Source organism: Talpa europaea (genome assembly GCF_964194135.1).
Source record: "Talpa europaea genome assembly, chromosome: 9".
NCBI lineage: Eukaryota > Metazoa > Chordata > Mammalia > Eulipotyphla > Talpidae > Talpa > Talpa europaea.
Genome location: NC_140076.1, coordinates 110,270,959 through 110,296,159, shown reverse-complemented (window position 1 = coordinate 110,296,159; position 25,201 = coordinate 110,270,959). Strand labels below are relative to the sequence as shown.

The 25,201-nt window shown below is 54.1% G+C and overlaps 1 protein-coding gene across 3 annotated transcripts in view; it reads left to right on the top strand.

The window, feature by feature from the left end:
• Positions 1–1,091: 1,091 nt before the first annotated feature.
• Positions 1,092–25,201, top strand: part of TSPAN2 (tetraspanin 2) — a gene marked incomplete at both ends in the record, with an annotated part of 31,720 nt that continues 7,610 nt past the window's right edge. For all 3 annotated transcript variants that reach the window (XM_084243105.1, XM_084243106.1, XM_084243104.1), the window contains 3 exons: positions 1,092–1,160; positions 15,557–15,659; positions 24,128–24,225. In XM_084243105.1, the coding sequence (XP_084099231.1) occupies positions 1,092–1,160; positions 15,557–15,659; positions 24,128–24,225 (270 nt within the window). The remainder of the gene's footprint in view (positions 1,161–15,556; positions 15,660–24,127; positions 24,226–25,201) is intronic.

Sequence of the window (25,201 nt, the reverse complement as noted above, 5' to 3'; positions counted from 1 at the left end):
GCGCTGCCAGACCTGGCTGTCTCCCTGGGGCTTGCTACTATGCCTGGCCTATAATAAGCACTTGAAGTTTTGCTGAATTAATGCAGAGGCTCCCTGGATTTTACACTTTGTTGTCGCCCCCATAGTGTCTGGCACCACATATTGTAGACACTTAGTCAACTAGAGTGGGAGCCTGATTTCCCCGCCAGCAGCCTAACTTAATAAAACAAAGCAAAATAAAGCCAGTCCCTTTTACTCCCATCTCTACCGCTCCATCAGTCCTGCGGATCTGGATGCCTTTCCAAGCCCCCCATCAACCGAATTCAGTAGGAGCTGGAGGCTCTGACTCCCCCTTCCCTGGCCGGGCGGAGCAGGGAGGGGAGCAGCCGCATCCCGCGCATTCTCCCAGCTCTTGCCTATTAAGGTAAGAAGACTCGCGGGCGCGCGGGAGGGGCGGGGTGGGGGGGGTCCCCCAGAAGCGGCCTCCGCAGCCTGCGCACGCAGGGGCGGGGACCCGCAGGGGCCGGACGCCCCCGCCAGTCTCCAGGCGGTCACGGGTCCAGCTCAGCTCTTCCACCCGAGGTCGGCTTCCTCGGTTTCCATGGCCACCGGGGCCGTGTCCTCACAGCAGGCTCAGCACAAGGCGCTTATTAAATGGGCCTCGGGTTCCCAGGGGACACTCCCTCCTCGCAGATGCTCCGAAGCCACCCGGAGCGGGGCACCTGCGGGCCGCGCCGCCCTGCGGGGGCCGGGAGCGACCTGGCTCGGGGAGAGGGCGGGGAGCTGCACCTTTGGGCCCCGGGTCTCGGCCCCGCGGCGCCCACGCCCACCGCCCGCTCGCAGCTCCGGCTGCAGCCCGAGGCCCCGCCCCCGCGGGCCCCGCCCACAACAGGCCCCGCCCACAACAGGCTCTGCTCACCGCAGGCCCCGCCCCCGCGGGCCCCGCCCACAACAGGCCCCGCCCACAACCGGCCCTGCTCACCGCAGGCCCCGCTCACCGCAGGCCCCGCCCAGTGGCCCCGCCCCCCGCAGGCCCCGCCCCCTCCGCGGCTCCCACCGCTCCCGGCGCCGCGAGCGCGGGCCTGGGACTCGCACCCAGCCGCGGCCGCAGCATGGGGCGCTTCCGCGGGGGCCTGCGGTGCATCAAGTACCTGCTGCTCGGCTTCAACCTGCTCTTCTGGGTGAGACCCGGAGCCGAGAGGGCCGGGCGCGGGGGGCCGGGCGGGGCCGGGCCGGGTCGGGGGGCGCCGACCCAGCCGCTCCGGGGCCCGCGCGATCCCGGCGGAGGGGGGTGCGGACAAAGGGGGGCGGCGTGAGGGCGCGAGCCCCGGGCGAGGCGCAGCGGCGAGAGCCGGGAGAAGCGGGGAGAAGCGGGGAGAAGCGGGGAGGCGCCGGGCAGCTCTGCCTGGGCTGTCACCGCGCCGCGGCGGCTCCGGGTGCGGGGCCGCCCGCCCCCCGCGCCCGGGCTGCACCCCGACCCGCGCTCACGCCCCCCAGCTCACGCCCCGCCGGGGCCGCCGGGGCCGCCGGGGCCGGGGCCCAACCCCAGCGGGGAGGATGCGCTGGCTGTGATGGTTTCGCCCAGGAAATTGGGGGTGGGCGTGAGAATGTTATTGGGGGGTCGGTCGCGCTCTTCCTGGGTGCTAGGAGAGTGCAGTGATGGGTGAGAGGTGGGGGTGCGCTTCTGAGCAGGGGGAGGGGAAGGGGCTGCCAAGGGACAGCAGCAGCACCCCCTGTCCCTGGCGCTAAATGCGAATGCGCCCAGGGATGATCTCATTCAACTTTGCAGGGTGCCGCTGAGCTGACAGCGAGCGAGCGCGGTGCTGGGGGAGGCGGCTTGGCTCCCACGACCCTGGGCTCCCATGTCCTGGGGACAAGGTTCGGGCCAGACCATCCCCAGATCTCCCCATACCCTGCCTCCGGCCCTCCAGGGCTGTGAAGCTAGGTCTGAAAATTGTCTTTTCTGCACACTCCCCCTTGGGCTTTATCAAGAGAATGTCAGCTAGAAGAACTGCTCAGGTAGACCCGGAGGGAACCTAGATCTTGCTTAAAGAACAGGTTCTTAGAACTGGGAGGGAGCAGCTGTGCCTTGGGTTCCTTGAAACAACTAAGATGGAGGGGGGTTTTCCTTTTCCTGCACTGGGGAGTGTGTCTTCCCATGACTGCAACTCATTAATTATTGAATGACGGGCTCATCTGGTGTTTGCCAACCCATTAGCCCAGATGCCTGTGTGAGTCTAGCAACTTCCAGGCTGTCAGAAGCCAAGTTACCATCTCCCGCATCCTTCAGCTGGGGTAGGTGTGAAGGAGGTACCTGGAGGACAACCCCAAAACTTAAAATACACACATGGTGTTTGTACACCTGGGCCTTTATACCCATCATGCTACAAGGAGGAGGTTTCTAAAGGCCATTTGTGTTGTGCTTTTTAGTAGTTTGGCTTCATTTCCAAAGCTGTCGTTTATAGAGGTCATGCTTCAGTGACATCCTTCACTCTCGCTGCTCACAAATTCAAAAGAAGTTTTGTATCAGCCTGGGAAGGAACTCTTAGGCCAAGTTCAGTGCTTATTTAGTGCCTGAGGTCGTGCAGCCTTCCCAGGATAATGGGAAGCATTGATTGAGTGTCTTGGTGTGTCAGAAAGAGCTCGAAGCACATCACAGCCACTATGCACTGAATCCCCACGACAGTCCTGCTGAGCACACTATCATTATCCCCATTTTTACAGACAAGGAAAGACTCAAATAAGCCAACGTGCCCAACATCACACAGCTAGTAAGCGACAGGGGTGGGACACAGTGTCCCGAGCACGCTGGCTCACTCAGTAAACAGTGGTTCTGGAAGTGTGTCTTCTAGACCAACAGCAGGAGCATCTCCTGGGAACTTGGCACAAACGCACACTCTTCAGCCCCTTCGCAGGCCTCTCTGAGTCAGAAACTCCCGGGAGGGACCCAGCAACCTTTTCCCAGGTCCTCCAGGTCATCCTGATATAAAGTGTGAGGCCTGCTGCGGTTAACAATTTTTAGACAAGTATTAGAAAGAGAGTGTCCATACAGAAATATAAACTTATAACATGTAAATATATGTAACATAAATGTATATGTAAATTATAAGTGATTATATATGTCATTTATAAATATAAAATGCTATTCCCTGAGCTGCTGATGTTCTGGTGGAAATAAAGCCAGTGCAGACAAAATAAGACAGTTGACAATCCAGTGACCAGTTTCGTGCGCTGATGCTCACACAGTGAGGAAGGGAAGGAGGAAGAGAGAAATGTTTGGGTCCTCCCTTGTGTTAGGCACAGGGTTAGAGGTGAATGAACATTTAGATGTGGGAGTGAGTCCAGGAGTTCAGACGAAGGACCAGTGAGGAGTGAGGAGGCAGGACGGGTCTCCTGAGGAAGGGGCGCTTAACCTGCATCCCGTCTGTGCCACATGGAAGTGGACAAAGGTGCAGGGGTGGTGCCACCCACACAGGAGGAGCGTGACCCCATCTGCCCACAGCAGGGGCTTGAGTGAGTTAGTCTCCCGCCTCAGCTTCTGTCTTCTCATCTCCACAATTGGAGCAACAGAGTTATGGAGAGCATTAAGAGGAAATAAAGTGTCTGCCTGCACCTCCTGTGAGCCTAGCACCTTGCAGTTTCTCCAAAAGTGTTAATTATGAGTTTTATTATTAAGTGCCAGGCACAAAGGAAATCCTCAATAAATCCTCACTCTTTCCCAGCAGGGAAGGGTGTATGTTTGCCTGGCAACTGGCAGCTTGTTTTCATTTGGGGTAACTGCACATTATCTTCACAACTGTGCTTGTGGCTTTTCCCACACTGGAGCTCAGAAGATCGGGAGCAAGCCTTTTGTCTGTTGTGTTGATGTCTGTGCCACAGAGCACAGAGGAGGCGTCCGTACGGAAATATCTAGAGGAGGAAGACATGAATCTGCCACTTGGAGACTTGGGCCCAGATAATGGATCATCAGCTTTAGCTGAGGGCTCAGCCTCTCTCTCCGCTCATTGCCTATTGATCTGTTCTCTGCTGGCCGGGGTTGAGCCCAGGGGGGCAATACCGGGCCTTCCTCCCTCCCTGTTCCTTGGGGTAGGGACTGAGGACCAGTGGCCCAGACACACCTCCAGCAGCATCTGTGCTTGCACCCCCCAAGGGAAGGGGCCGCACGGAAACCGATGCCTAGTGATTTAGGAAAAAAGCAGTTGTTTGGGATAAAATCTAGATATTGACCGACAGGGTCGCTGAAAGAACCTGATTCTAGAAAAGCCCCACCCTAGTGTCTGAAGTCGTGTTTTCCAGGTTGGAGGGTTGAGGAAAGTTTGGGGAAGGGACCGAGGGTGGGGTGGGGTAGGAGGGCAGTTTTCCTGGAAGGATAGGCCTGAGCTGGGACTTCAAGGGTGATACTCACACACCCTCAGAGGCCTCCCCTTCTGAAGTACAAGGTCCTCCGTGGTGACGGCACTTCCTTTCTGTCAGGAACTCACCAGCAGGCAGGCACAGAGGCGGGGGTGGCTGTGTTTTGTGATCTACAATTTGACAAATCTATTTGCAACCTCCTTCTGGCAACTTGATTTAAGTTTCCCTAAGCTGTGCTCCTGATTTTATAAACATCCAACTGGGTCCTGCCAGAGCCAGCACAGGGCTTCCTGGCCCAGGGCCGACAACTACATTCACCATTGAATTTTTAAAAACAAAAGTAAAACTCAGCCATGAACCCCACTAAATTAATTTCTGTTATCAGGGTGGATGGCTAACACAACCCCCACCCCCACCCCACCCCACCCCCACGCTTGTCATGTCTAAATTCGGATACTACGATCAGATAGCACAGCATATTCCCATGCCTTTCACTGAAATCACCTTTATTTTTTTCCTCCGTTGCATAGCAATATAAATAAAACAGCACAATCCACCGAGCGCCTGTGTGGGGAGACCTGGGCGCGTGTTTATTTCTTGCTTGATTGTTGTAGCTTTCCTCGCATTGTGCTGGGGGAGGCCGCTGAGTGTCACCCACCGACAGGAAGCAGGACTATTCATTGTCAAAAGCCAGAAGCCATATATGGCTGACTTGGAGCTGCTCGCCGCCCTTCTCACCAGTTGCTAGTGCTGCTCTGGGTTTTCAGTCTGACAGGTGCATCTGGGAAAGACGGGGTCCCACGGCTGGGGCATGAGAGGTGTTTGAGGCTACTAAGTGTCCAGAAATTGCCTCTTGCTCTTTCCCAAACTTATTTCAAACAATAACTTCAGAGCTACCACCAGTCAGAGACAAGTTAAAAAAACAGGAGCTCAAGAAAGTATTTTTTTCAGGTCTAGCTGAAACTAGACCACCCCAGAAAGCAGATGGGAATTTCCTTGACCTTCTAGTAGGGTAGTCAATTCTGATCTCTGTCAAGGTGGGAAGCACGCAGCACTGGCCAGCCTCCTGGGGTGGACAAGGGCAGTGTAGCACTGTTGGGGAGAGGGGGCGGTGAGAGCTGAGTCCCAGGGATCTGGACAGCACTGAGCTGAAAACCCCGGGGTGTGGAACCTGGGAGGTAGATGTTAGCATCACACCGCATGGCTTTATTCCAAGCTATTAGGGACTGGGTTAGTAAGTTTTTAACCTATTTGAACCTCAGTTTTCCTCATCTGCTAAATGGACATAATCGGCTACCAACATCAATCTATGATCTTTGTGCAGACAAAACGCATATGTAAGATATAGGGCCTCCCTGTAGTGCAGGGGGTTAAGACACAATCTCTGAAGCTATCCGCAGCCACTGCAACAGGAGTTCGATCCCCAGCCAGGGAGCAACTCACATGGCACAGCAGACCTCTCCTGTCTCGCCCGCTGCTCCCCTCAACAGTGTATTTCAGTCCGTCTGCCTCTTCTGTTCCCCATTCTGTCTCTGGTGGATCCTCCCACCCTCCACACCTCTGGCCTGTACCCCAGTTCTTGTATGCATAAATAAATAAATCTTTTTTAAAAAAAAAGATAGTATGTAAATATGTAAGGTAACAAGTATGATGCCTGTGCATGGTAAATACTCAGTAATATGAGATATTAGAGGAAGTCATATCTAAATTCTAAAAGTACAGGTTGGAAAGTGGAACCCAGAAGTCAAGAGGGTTCCAACGGTAAGGACAAATAGGAAACAGGTGTCCTCAGCCCAGCCAGCTAGCAGAGCAGCAGGAGTCTGCGGCTGACCAAGGGTGTGGAGTCAAAAGGAAAGCCATGTTCCTCTGCAGCCAGCCACTCAGCAGACGTGCGGACCCCCTCCCCAATGCCCAGTGCTCTGCCAAGTGCTAAACATCAAAAATGGTGAAGCCTTGAGGCACTGTGCCTCTTTAGGGCCTTTGACAGTAGTTGACCCTTCTCCAGTGGTCTGTGCCCCGGAGGGCAGGGCTGTGTCATGCAGTGTCTCCCTCGCCATCCTCAGCCCTGGCGCTAGGAGAGGCTCAGCACTCACTGGGATGGCTCTGGGCACATGGTTGCGCACTGAGACTTTAATGCGCACACAGATCCCCTCATCTGGTTCAGATCCACATTCTGACTCAGTGGGTCACCTTTACTAGCGAGCCCCCAGGTGGTGCAGAGGCTACCGATGCAGGGAGCACCTCAACCTCTTCCTCAGACGTGACCTTGGGAAATCAAAGGCCCACCAGAGCCTCTTGTTTCCACCAGGCAGGGAGTCCGTGCCCTTCCTTTTGCCCCGCTCGCCTGACTTCCTGGGGCAGTTCTCTTCATGCCAGTTACTGCTTTACCATTATTATTTTAAGAGCTTTTTTTTTAACATTAAGATTTGATGGTTTCTAGAATTACCAGGCAGCCACCGGCCCATTGTCCATTGCTTCACAGTGTTATTCTAGAACATCTCCCATGCGGTTTCTTGGGGTGTCCAGCCTTGTGGACAATAGAGCCTGTAACTCCATCTCCCATCTTGACATTGAGAGTGAAATATCACAACGGAGCTGTTCTGACGCAGGCACCGCTAACGCTGTCCTGACCACGGACAGAACCTGTCAGTGTCTCTAAGGAGTGAAGGAGGAGGACTTGAGAGGGAGGCTGGTAAGAGGGGACTTTCAGATGGGCTGGAAACACATCTTACAGATGTAGGGGGGCTGCTGGCCTGCCTTGTTCATCCTCTTTGGATTTGATTGCAAACAAAACTAAGAAGCTAGTGACCATCCCTATGATGTTTTAGTTGACAAAATGCTTTCACATGTGTTATCCCATTTGATCATGAATCACAATAATCCCATAAGTCATATCATTATCCCCATTTTGCAGACGTGACACTGCAAAGCAGGCATAAGTTCCCAGAGCTGGGGCGGAGCAAGGCTGGGTCACCCCCAGATCTCTGGTTTCAAAGTCTGTTCTTTTCACGGTATTAACTTATTAAGGTGTGTGGAATATCAGGCAGAGGAAACACTACTTCTCTAGAAAAGGTGAGGTCTGTGGTCGCGGAGCTTGATTTACTCACAAATGTGGTTGCAGAGATGCATTCAGCGCTGGCACATGGAGGAAGCGGGAGAGAGGCTGAGGCCAGGGCAGATGCATTTAAGGCCGAGGAGAAGCAAGACAGGGCTTGAGAAAAGAGCATATATTAAAGAAACAGTTTGCAGCACTAATTTTAGCAGCAAAACCAAGAATAATAACAAGCACTATATAAATGGAAGCTGCGTGCCAGCTGTTTTCCCAATCACATTTTGTATATTTAATTCTATCACCCTCACAACAACCCTCCAGAGTCTAACCGCAGCTCTAACAATGACCCTCTAAAATCTAACACCACTCCCAGTTTATGTCTGAGGAAGCAGGAGCGCCAGGGTTTAGTAGACTTGCCCAGGCTCCCAGAGCTCGCCAGGGGAGGGCTGGGCTGCGGCCTGTGCCAGACTCTTGGCCTCTCCAAGTGTGCAGATGAGCAGGGGGAGAAGCTGAAGCTGTGAGGAGCCTGGGGATTCTAGACCTGTGTTCCCCAGCTCAGCGGCGACTCTACCGATCCCACATGGCTGTGTACGTGCACATTAATGGAGATTAAAGGACGAAACTAACTTCCTGCGTGACCTCGCGTGCTCAGCAGCCATGGTTGGCCAGTGGCTGCGAGATCATGGACATCATTGGAGAAAGTTCTGTTGCGTGACAATTGCCTAAATACAGTTATTCTTTCATAATTCGTTGTTTCCTACTTTTCTTAGTCTTAGGAAACAAACTTAAGAGAGACAGGATCATAGTTCCTGGAAGGGGAGCCTTCTAGTGTAGAAGGTTTCGAGAACTCAAGGGAACCCCAGCGGTCGTGGGGAGAGTGTTGAGCTAAAATAGAAGTAGAGGAGGTGGGAGCTGTGTTTCCTCTCTTGAGAGGGTTGTTTGAAGGCTAAACGCAGCATTTGCAAGTTTGCACCATAATGGAACTAAGTGCTGGGCCCTCCCTGTGGGGCTGGGTAAGGTGAACACGCTGCCTTCTCAGGGAGGCTGTGATTCCCTCCACTCTGCAGGGGGGACGCTGGCCGTGTGAATGGTTGTGTTATATCCCACCTAAGTGCCTCCTTCAGTGTCAACACTCAAGGTTAAATTTTCTAGAGCGCATCTGGCCAGTACCCCAGGGTGGGTGCCAAGCCCTGTCCTCCCACCATGATGGTGACTGGGACAGAGGCAGCTTACACGTAGTGCGGGAAGGCAGACGTGCGCTAGTCCGCTTTGGCTGCTTGGTGGCTTGGATTTAGTTCTGTGCGCATTCGATCTCTCTCTAAAGACACCTGCCCACCAGGGTAGCCAGTGCTCTGCGTTGCCTCTCCTCGCTCTTTAAAAAAAACTCTGCAGGGCCTCCCCGGTGGCGCAGCAGTTGAGCGCTGGGTTGCAAAGCTGCCCGCAGCCTCTGCAACTCCGGTTTGATCCCCGGCCATCAGAGGTGGGTCCCACATGGCGCGCAGACCTCTCCTGCCGCCCGCTGCTCCCCTCAGCAGTGTACTTCGGTCCTTCTGCCTGCTCTGCTCCCCGCTCTGGCTCTGGTGAATTCTCTCACCCGGTGCTTGTATAAATAAATAAATCTTTTTAAAAAAGAAAGGAAAAAAAAAAAAAACTCTGCAACCATCATCTTCCTCATTAATTCTTGCTATCTCTTCTCTCCTTTTCCCTGCATTTTTTTTTTTTTTAGAACAGGCATTTTTGTGTAGCCACCGAGTAAATCCAACTCACTTCCTATGACCTATATCGAAATGATCTGCTTTATCAGTCACAGCTTTTCATCCCAGGTCAGCTTCCTTCCTGGACTTGGTCCCCACCACCCATGCCCCCAGCTCTCCTAAACCCCCTCCCAGCAAGGTCAGCTCGCCCACGCTCGTTAACTTACAACAACCTAGACAAGAGAAGAGGGGGTGGGCACAGCACAGAGCCCATTGTTCTTTCCAGGGGTGAAGAGAACATTCCTGAATCTGTCACTGTTTGGAGAGCGGAACCTTCCATCGTGCAGAGAATGAAGCATTGATTGATTTTAAAATAACACCCTTACCTGAAGGAAATCTTTCAGGAACATCTCTGCATAACTCGTTCTTAGGAAATCATTATGAGGAAATATTAGAGGAAATTAGAAAGACTGGGATCAAACTCGTCTATTTCCACACCAACCACCTTCTTACCATGGGCACCTGCCTGCTGGTTCCCTTCACCCATCCTAATGTCGAGGCCGGGCAGAGAGGTTACTCGAGAGGCTTGTGTGGGTATCCGAAGGCAATTGGTGCTTGTGTTTTTTCTGACAAAATCTTTGCTTTTGAGAACGTTGCCTCTGAATCCTTGCCTTGCTGGTGCTGCATAATAGGATGAAAATCTGAGGAGCTGACTTTCCTCTTCAAGAAAATTAGCATCATCTCCCAGAACAAATGTGCTTGTGACTTTTGTCTGCTAAAAGGATGAGGCACCATTACCCTGATGGTATCACAATGTGGTTTGCAATCAGATCGAGAGTTGTGAGTGCTTCCGTCTGGGATGAGAATTGCCACCCTGAGCAAAAGTATTAGCTTAAAAGCTTTTAATAAAAACTCTAGGGTTGAAAAGTCATTTCCAACATGTGGGACTTCATCCCAAAAAAAGAATTGCAAATGAACTGGGTGGTGTGTGCACATGGTCTTCACCCCAGGGAAGCAAGAATACAAAATTGATGCTCATTCTCTCATTTGCATTCAGAGTGTGTGTGTGTGTGCACGCGCATGTGCACATGTGCATGAGGGTGTTATCATATTAAGTGTAGGCTCCTTCCTGTAAAAGGGGTGTGTCAATGGATTCTCTCTGTCCACGAGTACTGCAGAACACACATCCCCACAGGCTGAGGAAAACACAAAACTGACACGACAAGTTCTCATCTTGTTTTTCCTGCAGGGAAGTGTTTTGCTGAGTGTGATGGACAGCATGCTCACCCAGGGCCGCCGAGGTGTCTGCGGTGTGTCCCAGGTGCAGAGGAGTCTGAAAATAGTATTTGCAAAGTTTTCCCTCCAGAGAGCTGGTGGGGAGATTGTCTGCAGTCTCGCCTGTCTGCCTGTCTTAGTCAGATCAGGTTGCCCTAAAAAAGTCTCATGACTGGGTGATTTAAAGAACAGGAATTTATTTGTCACAGTTCAGGAGGCTGGAAGTCCATGGTCAAGGTGCTGGGCTATTCAGTTGCTGCTGCTGAGGAGTTTTTTCCTGGCTTGTAGATCAGTGTGAGCTCCGTGGCAGAGAAAGCAAGGAGGGTGGGGTTGTGGGGTATTTCTTATTGGGCTCTAGTCCCATCACAAGGGGCCCACTCAAGAGCTCATCGAGCCCTAATCATCTCCCCAAGACCCCATCTCCAAGGACTGTCTCATAGGGCTCTTGGTAGAGCGTCACCTATGGAGGGGGCGTGGTGGGGTCACAATTTAGTCAATGACGCAGCCCAAAGGGCACCTTTGGGAAGGTCCCCTCCGTTCATTTAACAGGCACCTGCTCCGGGAGGTGGACAGAGCAACAGAGGCTTGTCCCTGCCTTTAGGCCGTAATCAAAACTAGACACAGAACTCGACAGAAGTGGTTCTAGCAGACAGGAGGGGAGGTACAGGCCTGGGCCAGCCAGCGTAGGCTCCTCCGGGGAAGTGACATCAGAGTTGAGAGCAGTGGGGGGAAGGGGAGGGATGGAGATTCCTAAGGAAATAACTGAAGTAGAGCCCCCCACCCGCACCCCCCCCCAAGCTGACGCTGTGACTAGAGCACCGAGGCAGTCGTGCCCAGCTCGGGAAAGGCACGGTGCTGTGGGAGAACTTCTCCAGGATGATGCTTCTGACCCAAGAGGGGGGCTTTCTGCTGGATTTAGTCCTCAGCAGAGTAGCTGGTTTGCTCTTTGTGATTGGAGAGGGTGGGGAGCCAGCCTCCCTGGGGGGCCGGGGCGGGGAGCAGAGCGGACTGGAGGGCCCAGGTCCTGGGAGTGATCTTTGCATTTTTGCTTCTCAACACCACTGCCTTCCAATGCTGTCCCTTCCTGAGAACCATGTTTGTGATTTATGAAGCTTTTTTTTTTTTCTTGAGTGCAAAAATATGTCCTCAAGATAGAACATTTCATTCGCCGTCCTAGGAAAGTGGAAATGACTACAGTAAAATAAAGTTGAAATCCATTCATAAGTTCTGCTCCATGTGAAATGACTTCTCCCCGGCGGAGAGCCACTGCTTAAAAGAAACTTTTGTCTATTCACTTTGCTTTAAAGCCGTCGAATCAGGTCTTCTATCCTTTCTCCTACTAATTTTGTTCTAGAATACAAAGGTCTCCTCTAAGAACATGTGCTTGTTGTTTGTGCCTTTGTAGCCTGCTCACTCTCTGGACAGGGCTGGCCACTTAGGTGGCTTGGCAGTGAAATGTATCATCTCATTGTATCTGGCGACCCCCTACTCAATAACATGGATGTGTGTGCCATTGTGTCCCATCTCTTTTTTCTATTTGACTTCTCTTTTTAAGTACTGGACACTCTTTTGTCCTCAAAATTCTATGTCATCACCTCCTCGGAGTGCCTAATGCATGACTGGTACCCAGAAGAGGGCCGCGACTTAGCTTGGTGACAGGTGGTGTCTCCAGGGGCTGGTTCTGTGACCGACTCCTCAGGGTTAGGGAACCCGCCTGGGCCGCCCGGTGCAGATCGGCTGTTCCAGGAGCCGCTGAGATCCTCCAGAGAGAAGAACTGGCTCTCCCATCTCTGAATCGCTGGCTCCCAGCTCACAACAGATACCTAATAAATGTTTATTTGATGATTAACATCAAATCCCAACTCATACTGTTGTGTGAAAAAAACCCATTCCTGGAAAATCAGCATTTCTAGTGATGGCTGGGACTGGCCCTGGAAGCAGGGCCCCCGTCGGCAAAGGTCTTAGAACCCCGGTGACCCTCACTGCTGACCTCCACCCCGTAGGGTCCAGGTCTGGCCTTCACTCCCCCCCACCTGGGTCTCCTCGTTAGCTCCCCACAGTGTCCGGCACCAGGCGGCACTCACGCACCTGCTGATTCACATCAAAATGAGCCGTTCCCACCTCCCTTCTGGACCCGCGTGGGCGTTCCAAGGTGGCAGCCGGCTGAGTAGAAGTGGGGTCTTGGTCTGCCCCCAGTGCCCTGCGCAGCCAGGCCCTCTCCCCACACGGCATTCGAGGTGCGGAAGCCAAGGCCTCGCCGTGCTGTGTCACTGCCTGGAGTTCCCGCCCCGCTGCAGGCCTGCCCAGCTCAGGGGCTTCCCGCGCATTCCTCAAGACTTAAATCAGCACCGTGGCCTCTGCTGCCTGCCGGTGGGCTGGGGGGCATTGCCAGCGTTGCACTGCGTCACTAGTTGAAGGGGTGTCAGATAAAAAGACTGAGCCAGATCTTCCTGTCGTCTCGCGATTGCCAAGCACGGGGCCGACCAGACCAGACTTGACTCTTTAACATGCCAGGGGTGGGGGGGTGAAGACAGGCACAGAGAAGAAGGGGAAGAAAAAGCAGCGGCCTCTCTCTCCTTATTTGCTCTAACACAGAGGCGCAGTGTCTGAAAGCAGAAGAGCGGCTGCGATGGACAGGAGAGAGACGGAGGTGCAGAGGTTGGGCGTCTGGAAGGGCCGAAACGTAGGCTCCGGGGCCTGCCGGTGTCCCAGGTCGCTGAGCGAGACACTTCCCCCCGGGCTGGGTCACGCAGGGCGGTGGGGCCCAGGGACGCCTCACTTCCTCGCTCTGCGCCTGACAGGGCTCTCGGTTGGTGTGAATTTTTTCCGAGCAATTTCTAGTTTGTGGCCGAGCAGCCAGAGTGCAGGGAAGCCACGTATTCTGCGAGCCTCACAGGTCCAGAAGGATGACGCGAACCAGCGTGGTCTCTGTCGAGGCCACTTTGCACACCAGCGATGCCTCTCGTCGCCAGGAGCCCCAGGTCGGGCCCTGTCCTCACCCGGGGTGGCTGGCACGGCGTGGCAAGCCGGGAGGATTCCCTGAGTCGGCGATGACGTTCAGCCCAGCCACCGTTTCCTTGACCCGGGAGAAAAGCCCATGTGGTTTGGGGCTGGGGTGTGGATGAGCAAGGCTTTTTCCTCATTGCCCCGTGGCTTTAAATTGCAACCTCTCTTTTAATTTTCCATTATGCATTGAGCCCATCGGTGCCAGAACTGGACAAATCTGTTCCGTCTGGGAGCATGATCCCAGACAGCTATAAATTAGTTTGTGTACAGAGATGCCAAAAATGTGGCCTCCTGGTAGGGTGTCCCTGGGGCCGGTCGCCTCCTCCACAGTCTCCACCGTGGCCGCGGGCCTTGGCCGGTCGCCTCTGTCAATAGACTTTGCTTTGTATTTGGAAACTGTCTTTCCGTCAAGTCACCGCGGAGGCTAGGGAAGCCGCTGGCCTGCGAGGCTGTGCGGGCACGGTGGCCTGGGCAGCCTCGGGCCTTCCTAGGACGGTGCTTTCCCGAGGGCATCGCTCGCTTTTCTGCCCCAGAAGCAGCAATTCCCTGGAAGCAGGTCTCGTCCCTGACGAAAGCACAGCCCAAGAAAACTCCCTCGGCTTTTTCTGGATTGAACAGATAAACCACTGGGTACCGCTCCAGAAGCCAACATTTTTAAACCTACGAGAATCAGAGGACTTAGACAATCTAGTGCAAAGAAAAAGTCACCTGTAATCGCAGTCTCCTCAGACACATTTTGCTAATACTTGAGCATGGTGTTTCTCCGTATTTCTTTTTAAAAACGCAGAAATCCTGTAGAGCTGGTGGAGCCTGCTTCCTGGAGCTGCCCCTCACATTACCCAATGAGTGCTTTCCTCTAAATACTGGAAACTTTTAGTTATTCCGCTCTGGAGTGTCCAGCGGCTCGAGCTCTGCCCCCTCACCCCTCCTCTCTGAAGCCACAGGGTTTTTTGAAGCCGCCACAGAGGGACCCGGCCCGGAGGGGATGGGGGGTGAAGAAGAGGGAGGGCTTCACACAAAGCCAGCAGAGCGCCTGAGGGGGGCCTGTCCACGGACCCCCCGGACAGAAGCGTCCTGTGGAAGAGGCGCCTGCCCTGACCTCACTTCGCGATCCCTTTTCCTCACTCCATCTCCATTTCTCTGCTGGGTCCTGGGGTCTCCCCGTCACCAGCTTCCCTGCCGGGGCCTGTGAACTGTCCCCCTGTGAAGAGGCGAGGGCAGCACAGCCTGAACTGGAGGGTTTGGCAGAACCAGGAGGCTGATGTTGCTTCTCTGCTTCCTCCCCCTGGTGCGGCCAGAAGGTGCCTGTGACTATCTTCGGGTGGGTTGATGGAGACAGGGAAATCCGCGGCGGGGTTTGGGAGAGAGGACGTCTCGGCTGAGCTGGCAGCCGGGCCGGTCCTGCCGGGCAGAAGAGGCCCCCGGCCCGGTGCGGAGCGCGCAGCCCGGGGTGGGGAGAGGAAGTGGGCATGACTCGGCCAGCCCGCCCGGCCCGCGCCAGCCGCTCGGCCTCGCCGTGAGCCACACAGCACACAGACCTCGCTTTTTCAGAAAATTATTTTTTCCTTTCTCACTTTCCATGGAAACTCAAAATAGCAACCAAAGGAAAGAAAAAAACCAGCCAGGCGCTCTCCCTGCCTGCAAAACCAGCCCCGGGCAGCGCAGTGACCCCGGGGGCTGCAGGGGGAGAGGGCTGGGGAGACAGGGCTGGAGACGCTGGGAACAGCCTCGCAGCGGGCCCTGCACACTCACCAGGTGTGGGCGGCTCTGAGGTCGCTGTGTTTTCTTCCAATTTAGAAAAGTGGGTTTCCCCTGGGTCTGGGAGTTCATCTTGCTCTTGGTGACCTGGCGGCTGAAACCCAGTCCCCCCTCTCGCTGGTGTCCAGGTCTAAACTGTGCAGAAGGGGCCAGAAGGCAGGGGCAGGTGCTTTCCAGATGCCTCAAGGCCGTGCGGTGCGCCCCATCGCTGCAGGGCAGCCTAGCAGGGTGGAAACCACTGGCGTTGGGGTGAGGGCGCCCCGGTTCTAATATCACGTCAGGCACCTGAGCAGATGGTTTCCTCTCCCCTGTGACCTGTGACGGGTGAATGGGGTGATCTCTAAGAGGGGACTCGGCAGCGCCCAGCATCCATGCCCCTGGCTGCCCCGCCATGCGCGCCTCCCCCTTCTGTCCTGAACGCCTGCTGTTTGCCTTTCAGCTGGCCGGCTCGGCTGTCATTGCTTTTGGACTATGGTTTCGCTTCGGAGGCAGCATGAAGGATTTCTCAGCAGAGGACAAGTCCCCAGAGTATTTCTATGTGGGTGAGTGACTCCCGCCTGCCCGCCTGGTCCCCGGAGCAGAACCTGCCCTGGAAAGCTGAGCCCCTGTAGATTCCTCTAGGCTGGGGGAGTGGGCAGGGCAGCTGGGAGGGCCCGAGACCCCACATGCTCCATCCCTCTAAGGGAGCTCAGTGGGGAGACCACCCTGTGGTGCTGCTTTCGGTCCCTGATCCCTTCGCTAAAGCAAGCCCGAAGCACGAGCACAATTCCTTTCCAAAGAATTGGAAAGTTCCCTTTCGCCCCCTGAGTGAAGGGGTCACACCACAAAGTTAGTTATTCTCGCATGCATCTGGGTGATAAGGGGGCCCTTGTGAATCAGGCTTTTATTCTGCGGTCTTGTATTTTACATCGTCTAGACGAGAAATAGGATGCACACGGAAGAGAGCCATCTTTAGGTTTGGGGGTGCTAACCTCAGTTCCTCCAAGGCTAGGAGCTGCCTCTGGGAAGGGAAGCGGGGAGGTGGGAGTGGGCAGGACTGCCTGGGGGGAGGCTGCAGTGGGGAGGGGTGGTAAATAGGACAGGGGCGAGGGGGCCATGGTGTAATTTTTAATTCTAAGATGCTAAGGGTGTGATGTAAGTAGGAGCTGAGCGTTTCCTCGGCTTCCCCACTTCCTGGTCATTTGCTCCAGATTCCAGGAAGAGTAGTGCGTTTCCTGGGAGGGGAGAGAGTCCAGCCCCACGCAGGGCCCGGGGGGAGGGGGGGTGGGGGGGGATCCTCATGAAGGGCCCTTCACCACCATGTGTTACCACCTCTTCCCAGCGCCCTTCCTGCACCCATCCCTGCCAGGAAGGAGAGCAGGCACAGAGAAAGGAGGCTTGTAGAGGAAAGTAACAACAGCAACAAAAACACGACTAAAGATGGGCAATAATGTTTCATCAAAGCTTAGGTGGAGACTTTCGTAAAGCACCCAATTAATTTTAAGTTCCACTAAGGAAAGACGAAATGCTGCCCATTTAACTGTGACACACCGTCAAGGATGCATCGTCATTTCAGAAACATTAAAATGCTTGATTTGAAATACACACACACACACACACACACACAGATACATGTAACATACATATATAGTATGTGAACTGTGGTAAAATCTGGGGAGTCTCCAGAATCGGTTCCGAGCTCAATAAAGCCCTCAAAGGCCCAGGTTCTTTCTATCTTCCTACTCGCCGTCCTCAGAACTCAGAATATGCTCAAACTCTTCCCTTCAGGGTTACAAAACCGCTATGGGCTGAGCCTCACATCCTCAGACACATCAAAGGGCCTTTTTCAGGACTGAACAAAACATTTGTCAGAGCTCAGGCAACAAACTTCCCCTGACCGCTTTCCCTTTCAGTGATAATAAACGTCTGGTTATCTAAAAACCTCTCCGTGGTGATCTTAATTTGGGGCTTTCATCGAATGTCTGGTTTTACGCAAATGTTCTGATTCCAAGCAGGGGCACCTCAATTCTGCCCATTTTTTGCAGGCTCCTCCATGAGAGGAAAGCACAACCTACCGTGGCCACATCAGCCGCATCTACAGCTCAGGGCCCTGGGGTCACACAAGCACACGGTTCTTACCCCCAAGTTAGACACCTTCTACTTGGAAGGATGTCTAGACACAACAGTCTGCTCAAAACTAGTGCGTAATTAAGTGTCAGCTAAGATGTCCGTAGTGGGTGCAGCGGGGTCATTCCAAACAGGCGAGGCAGGGAAGACTTTAGTGAGGTTGGAAAGATCACAGTATGACTGGGGGAGTTGAGAGGGGACTCCGGCTTTGAGGAAGGCAGCACTAGGCCCGTCCACGGGACAGGGACTAGCCCTGCTGGGCAGGGAACTCTTTTTTTTTTTTAAGATTCATTTATTTATGCATACAAGAGCTGGGGTGTAGGCCAGAGGTGCAGGGGGTGAGAGGATTCACCAGAGACAGAGTGGGGAGCAGAACAGGCAGACTGACTGAAATACACTGCTGAGGGGAGCAGTAGGGAGACAGGAGAGGTCTGTTGTGCCATGTGGGTAGCTCCCTGGCCGGGGATCGAACTCGTGCTGCAGTGGCTGCAGATAGCTTCATAGTGCTGTGCTTAACCCCTTGGGCCACCAGGGAGGCCCCTAGGCAGGGCACTCTCACTGGACTGTGAAGGATTGGGTGTGGAGTTTGGGGAGGGAGGAGGCAGTGAGGTCAGAAGTTCTGGGGGGGCCTGGAACATCAGGGTTGTCCATTTGATGAGAAGGATCATTTAGGGTTGGGGGAGGGGATGATCACTGCATTTTACTGAGATGATTCTGGCAGCGGTGGAATGTGAGGGAGTCACAGGACAGTAAAGAATGTGCTAGCTTACTGGTAGAGTTGTGGGGACACACCCATGTGGTTGCTGAAGGAATGGTGCAGAAAGGGACAGAAAGACAAGAAATGCTAAACATTATTAAGCATCAGTAAACAGCATTGTTAAACGTTATTAGACTCTGGGACAGAAGGAATTAAAATCGGGTAGAATGAGCCGAGAAGTGCTAACTCCTGAATTTCAGCTGGAAACCTGGGGGGCAGGTGTGTGGACCTGGGGGCGGAAGCTAGTTCTGGTCGCTCCAGAAACAAAGCACTGAGAGCAATTCACAGGTGTGGGCTTGGGGCCAGCACAAGAAAACCCTTTTAATGATTGGAAAAATGGAAAGAGCTGAGCAGACTGTCACAGGTGAATGTAAACTCTCCCTCATGTCAGTGTGTCACCACTAATGTGGCAAGATCAAACGGGTATTTCTGCACTCCTGTGCTGAGTAGGAAAAGCGCTGGCTCTGCACACGCATTCCTGATTGTTTTCTGATCAAAACTAAAGCAGCATCAATTGCCAGAGATGCCGGAAATTCTTATTTTCATGGACTTCTCTCTAGGACTCTTAACTGCAAGTCATGGAAACCTGTTCTTCCTATTTGTAAGAACCGGGTTCAAACTGTCTTGAGCAAAACAAATTTCTTGACTCACGTGTCAAGTCTGGGCTGAGCGCTGGGCCAGGAGCACCAGTGACATCACCAGAAGCCAACCTGCAGCGCCTCCCACCTCTGCTTTCCTTGGCCCCCATTCTTGGGCAGGTTTACTCCGGACGTGATAAAATGGCAGCCCCCTGCCTCAGGCCCATACCCCGCCAGCCCCGGCAACAGCAGCACACACTTCATTCAGCCCAGCGGACACTTCCAAGTCCTGAGCCGCACCCAATCGGGCCCTCACGTTCTCATCAGCCCTTCGCTAAAGTGTTGTGAGCAGGCCCAGCATGGCCAAGTGGCTCTAGAAGAAATGTGGTCTCACAGCCCCGTCTCTGAGGGGACCCCAGAAGACATACAGTCTTAGCCCCCTGCTTGTGGGCAGAGGACTGTATGCCCTATAAAGAAAATCCTTCCATCTTTCTGGGATCCTTGGTTCTTCCTCCATGGCCCTGGAGAGAAGGCCCTTGTTTGTGATAAAGATGGGACATGACTTCAGTCAGGGGACGTGGTGGACAGGACCCCACTGGGAGGAGCTGGAAATGAGGTGGAGGCAGGGTAGTCAGACTGCCTGCCGCTGCTGCCTCTACAGGACTGGGTCCAGGCCAGGCCCCGGAGGCCCAGCCAGGATGTGTGTCCACTGGTTGCTAAGGTGGAGAGAGCAGAACCTGGCAGGCAGGGAGCCAGCCCAAGAAGGGCTGGGTGACTTGGTGTTTCCTCAGCCCTCTCCACTACTGAGTTTCAGTGAACTTTTGGGCAAAGCCTCCAGTGTCTTCCAGACCCCACCAGCCTGCCCCCTGACTTGCTGTGACAGCCCAACTCTGGGGCTGCCTCTGAGAGGGAGAGACCCAGAAAGGCTCTTCTTTCTAGGAGTGTGGCGGGAGCTGTAGGGCAAGCACGCACAGGGCAGGCTCACTGTCAATTCAGGCAGACGGACAGAGTCTTGGAGCCCTCGGTGGAGTTTTCCAGGCCTTCAGTGCTCTCTCAGGGAACCAGCACACAGGCACGCCAGGCGGGGGCTGGCATGCAAGGAGGCAGGCATGGGCCGGCCAGGGGGCTGGAGGCCGGCAGGCAACTGAGCCTCCCAGCCCCCCACGAATCCTGGCTTTCGTTCGCTCTGGCCTCTCTCTGCCAGTCTCGTGTGACCTCCGGGTCTCCCCTCAGAGTGATCCTCTAGCGGTGCTGCCGCCGCTGCCTTTATAAGCCCCTCAGCCCAGGTGTGAGCACTCTCACACACACACGCCCGTGCTTTCTGGGCCCAGGTGTCTGGTCAAGGCGCACGTGCCCTGCACCCTCGGCCTCCTGCCCCGGGCATCCACGCTAGGCCCCGGGCATCCAGGAGGGCACAAAAAAGCCTGATAACTTCATTTACCCTAGAGGGGCACCCCCTCAGCCCTCGGCAGGCTGCACAGGCGTGTGTGCTCGGACACATGAGGTCATGTCTGTGGGCGCAGGACGTTAGCTGGTTTTCCACGCAGGGGTTGCCCACACAAACAGCCACTCGGCTCTGCAAGCCCCAGGCTGACGGGGCTCGCCCCCTGCTCTCCTCGAGTCCAGGCCTGGCTGGGAGTACGGCTGGCGTCCTGTACACAGGCGCGTCCAGTCTGGACGCGGAGGGGCTGGCTGGCCTCTTTCAGAGCGCTGACTCACTCTGGTGGTATTTTTTGACTTCTTGGTTTTCAGTGGTAGCTGGGAGTCGTGGTAGCAGAGCAGAGGTGTGCTGCCGCCACAGCATGGACACAGTTTCTCCAGCACATTTTTAGAGGAAGTTATGGTCAGTAATTAGTGTCATGTGCTGATAACGAAACCGAGCAAGGGGAGCATTTACCAAACGCCACGGTTGCCAAGGTCTGGATTTCTGACTCTAGCCCTGTCCTGGAGGAAGAAAACCCAGAAACCGCCCATTATGGACCCCTTAAGCACTCTCAGAGAAGGAAAAAAATCCTCCTGGCATTTATAAATTGCAAAAGCAACAGATTTCTAGGTGGGAGAGGCAGTGATTTTTATGAGTTCCTACTGAAAGAGCAGCCTGGGGGGTGGGGTACACTCTCTGGCTAGACCCTTGGGGTTCAGTTCCAGGTTTGCCCCCCATTAGCTGTGCAATCCTAGGAACATGACTTCTCTGTCCTAGAGCCCCAGGATGTGAGATATAAATGTTGATTCCACGCGCCCTGGCGGGTCCATGTAAGGACGAGGTGGTTGGCTGGACACGCCAAGCACCCGCTGTGTAGTGAGCCCCCAGTACACAGGAGCCGCTGATTCGGTAAGGAGGGCCTCCTAAGGAAGGAGTCAGCCTGCGGAGTCGTGAGGGCTTAGGAAAACAGGAGAGAGAGAAAGGAGTGATAAGCGGCTAAGTATCCACGAGAGACTTGTTCACAGCATCGAGGCTTCTCGGGCGGCAGGTGCCGGGATGCGCCTGCCAAGGCACAGCTGTGCCGGCAGCCAGGCACCAGGCCGTGGTGGCCGTTTCTCTGGGTGCTGAATGAATCCCCTACTGACTCATGTTAAGCACGTAGAGCAACACTTAATAACTGATGGCTGTCGTTATTTAGAAGCAAGTCCCTACCTCCCCCATAAGCAAAGTCCATGCAATCCTGTACTGTGTGCATCTAGGGCAAACTGGCATTGCAAGGCCCAGTTATTAATGATAAAAATGCAATTTCAAGGTGTTTTTCTCTTTAAAATCAGGGGAACTAGGACTCCGAAAGCATGGGGATTTGGGAAATAGGTTACACTGCTATGGGCGAGGCACTCGATAGAAACCATCTTGAAATTAAAAAGTGACTGTCAATTTATTCCTTCAATAGCTACTTTTTGAGGGCCAGGTCAGAGAAAGGATAAGGTAACCTTGGAAACCACAGGTGGCCTTGGGGATGACACCAGATCTGGAACCGGATCCAGCAGGTGCGTGGAATTCTGCCGATGTCCCTTCGGCTTCTGTAAGCTCACATGGCCCTGGGCTCAGTCACGTGGCTCCCACTTACACACACATGGGTGTGCTGGAGAGAGGCCTCAAGAATCTGAGCTGCTGGACAGTTTGGAGGACTTTTGGGGCGCTCTGGAGCTCAGATAGTCCAAGAATGGAATACTGTACAAAACATGCTTTCTTGGGGCAAGCGTGTTTCAAAAGGCAAGGACCGCTGCCCGAGGGACCCAGCGAGCTTGTAGCCACGGGGAGCAGCTCTGTCCTCTGCCCACGGGCCTCTGTGCACAGCACCCCACCTCCCTCGCAGCACCCTGTCGCCTTCAGACTCTCAGGATCCCTTCCTTGGGCTGTGCTGCCACGCCCTCTCGGCCCAGCCGTGGCTGTGCCATCCCTGCAGTGACGTGGATGTCTGTCGCCATGTGTCCTCAGCTTGTATCTAAACAAAGCCGGCGATGGCAGACAGCCAGGCCAGAAGTTCGGATTTGATTTGCTGTCTTTGCTACTCATCCAACAAACTGATGGAGAATTGCCTGGTGCCGGGCATTTTCTAGGTAGGATGAATAGTCTGTCGGTGGAATTAACGTCTCCAGCGAAAGACAAACATGAGACCCCGCAAAGGCACGAAACAGAAAGGGATGGGACGTGAATCCCCACGTGGGGATGGAGACGCATGGGGTGGAGACTGATCCAGGTGGGCCCCTCCCAGGCCGTGATTCTGAGCAGAGTGTGGAACCAGCGCGCAGCAGTAGGGAGACTGAGCTTCTTAGGCAGCAAATCAGTATAATGCGGTGCTCCAGCCACGGCCCCTCTGCTGCCCGTCAGTCGGCCTGTGTCCCTGAAGAGAGCAGGGTGGTACTGGGGCTCCCTGTGTGTCCTGCCTCTCGGACCCCAATTTGTAAAACAGAAATGTAACTTAACCTGCTTACCTAACAGGGGTGTTTTGAGGAAACCACTGAGATGATGGCAATGAAAGGACTTTGAAAACTAAAGAATTTTTTTTTTTTGACAATAAGGTGTTCAGATAGCGGAGCCAACAACAGTATTATTTGTAATATGGTATCATTTCTTACGAACACATCCATTCCCTTATGAAATTATTCTTTAAAGAGGAAAAAGGAGGACTTGGCAGAGCCAGCCCAGCAGTAGATGAAGAAATACCTGCCTCCGAGGAGGAACTGCAGGGCTTCCCCTTGCGGCGCTGAGAACTGCCTGGGCGGAGCAGGAAGCGGCAGCCCGGCTGCCCCTTCATGTAGGTCAGGGAACAGGCAGATCTGTCCACAAACCACCCCGAGCACTCCAGAGGGCCCGAGGCACCCTCTGGCCAAGCAGGGTTTCCCCACAGCACGGCTGCCAGCTCCCCACCCTCTCCCCTCGTGGTGAATGGGAGTGGTTTCCAGGTGACTCATGAATAACACATACACAAAAATAAAGAGACGTGTTGCATTATTCTGAGCAAGTCAAGTGCCAGGCACATACTGTGTTCTAATTTATCTCAGATCGGAAAGGAAATAAGAAAAGGCTTGGTTTTATTTCTCTCAGAATAAGAACAGGGCTGTCCTTTTCTTTCTCTAGGAGAGCAACTTTCCTTTAGTGGTCAAGGAAATCCTCCCTCACCCCTCAGCCCAGATTAAGGCCTCTGCTACTGCTGGAGGGCAGCCCAGGCTGATGTGGGGAGCTGGCTTTGGAGGCAGATGGGTAGCTTTACCCCCAGCTCTATCATCTTGGCCAAATCACTTAACCTTTGGGAGCCCAGTTGCTCTGAATAAAAAAGTGGAGATAAGCTTGGTACCCGCCGCAAGAAGATTACATCAACGGAACTGTGCTAGGTGCTAGCAGAAAATAAGCCCTAAATAAAGGCAGCCTATATTATCTTCATAGCAACATTATTTGGTTTCGATGACCTAATCGCCTGCCTGCTTAGCTGCCTTCTTAGAACACGGCGTCCGGGGTGTCAGGGTATGCGGAGCCGCCCTCCAACGCTTGCAGGTCTCATGCAGCCTCAATGCCTGCCTCGCTGCCCGCCACCCCTCTCCTCAACCCAAAGTCCTCTTCCGACCCCCTCCTGCTTCCTCTCCTGTGCCTGGGCAGGTCACCAGTCCCCTTTCCCTCCTAGAAGTTCCTCATGGCCTCACAAGATGGAGATATTCGTTCCAGAAAGGTCTGGCGCCTGACCTCGCCTAGACTCAATTGCTTTCATGTCAAGCAGATGATAGTAATATCCCCTCGACAGCATGTGGACATCCGAGATGCAATGTGGGGTGTGGGAAGGCACGTGGGGGTGACTAGGAGCAGAGCTGTGGGACTCGGTCAGATGCGGCTTCAGTCCTGAGTGGCTGCACACCTAGAGCAGGCGCATGCACTGCTGGGAGCTCAGCTGGCTCTGTTTGTGGGGTAACAGCCGTTCCGCCCCCGGGATGCTGTGGGATGGGGGAGCGCTCAGCAAGCGCCCAAAGCTATGCCTCTTCTGCTCTCCCTGGGGGATCTGGGCAGTGGTGGAGGCTGTGGGGCCCCCCACGCAGGGCTCAGGGAGGGGGTGGCCGAATGGTCAGCGTCTCCTCCAACCTCTTCCCACAGGACTCTATGTGCTAGTGGGAGCAGGGGCCCTGATGATGGCCGTGGGGTTCTTCGGGTGCTGCGGAGCCATGCGGGAGTCACAGTGTGTGCTCGGATCTGTAAGTGGGGCGCCGCGGGGTAGGTGGGGGCATGGGCCTGAAGGGAGCCCCCATGTATGGATTCCAGTACCACCTCGTCAGGCCCACTGAGACCCTGGCACTCACTGTCTCCTGAGTCTGGGTTTTTCCCTCTCGCGCGAGAATAATGCTCTTTGCCCTGCCTCGCACAGAAAGTGAACCAGATGAGGTGGGTCTTCACTGTGAAGGTGTCTGAGGGGCATGTGCCTATCATTTGTAAGGGGCAATTAAAACTGTTCTTTCAAGGAATATTTCGCAGTGGGTAGAGAGCTAAAAGATTCCTCAAGCCAAGGAAGCGCTGTTATCTACAAGAAAAGCATTGCAGTTTGCGATAATAACTTACCAAACCTCCCTCTTCTGGCTCATTTTAACAAGCAGACTGTTGTTTTAAAGACTGAAATTATTTCTGTGAGCTGCTATACAGCCGCTGCCAGTGTGAACGAAGAGAAGGAGAAGGAAGGAGGTGGGAAGAGAGAATGCTTTGTTTCTCCATGAGGAGAGAGACAGGGGTTTTACGAGGCGGCCTCGTTATTTGTTGCCGTCTTGGCCTTCTTTAACTGGGTCTGCTTCTCTGTAAAATTTCTACCTAGCTTCCTTGACCCTCCATTCTCTATTTCTGCACACCTCTTTCTCTTGTTCATCACTAAACTGATTTGACAGGAGCAGACCCAAGGTAGAAGTCTGTGCTGAAGGACTCCCCACCTCCACCCCAACCCTCAGAGGTGCCTTCCCAGACCAAACAGCCTCAGGCCATGCCTTCCCAAGTCCAGGGCCCTCCAGTCACTTTCATCTCCTGGCCTTATTTTATGTCTCTATAAAGCCTGTTTTGTTCAAGTGTTTATTAAGCAGATAGGCGCAAGGCTCTGTTCTAGCTGGTGGGGGTTCACTATCTGAAACTGTCTTACTCAGTTGGTTTTATTGGTTTTATTCATGTATCCTATCTTTCCTTTCTGAGGTC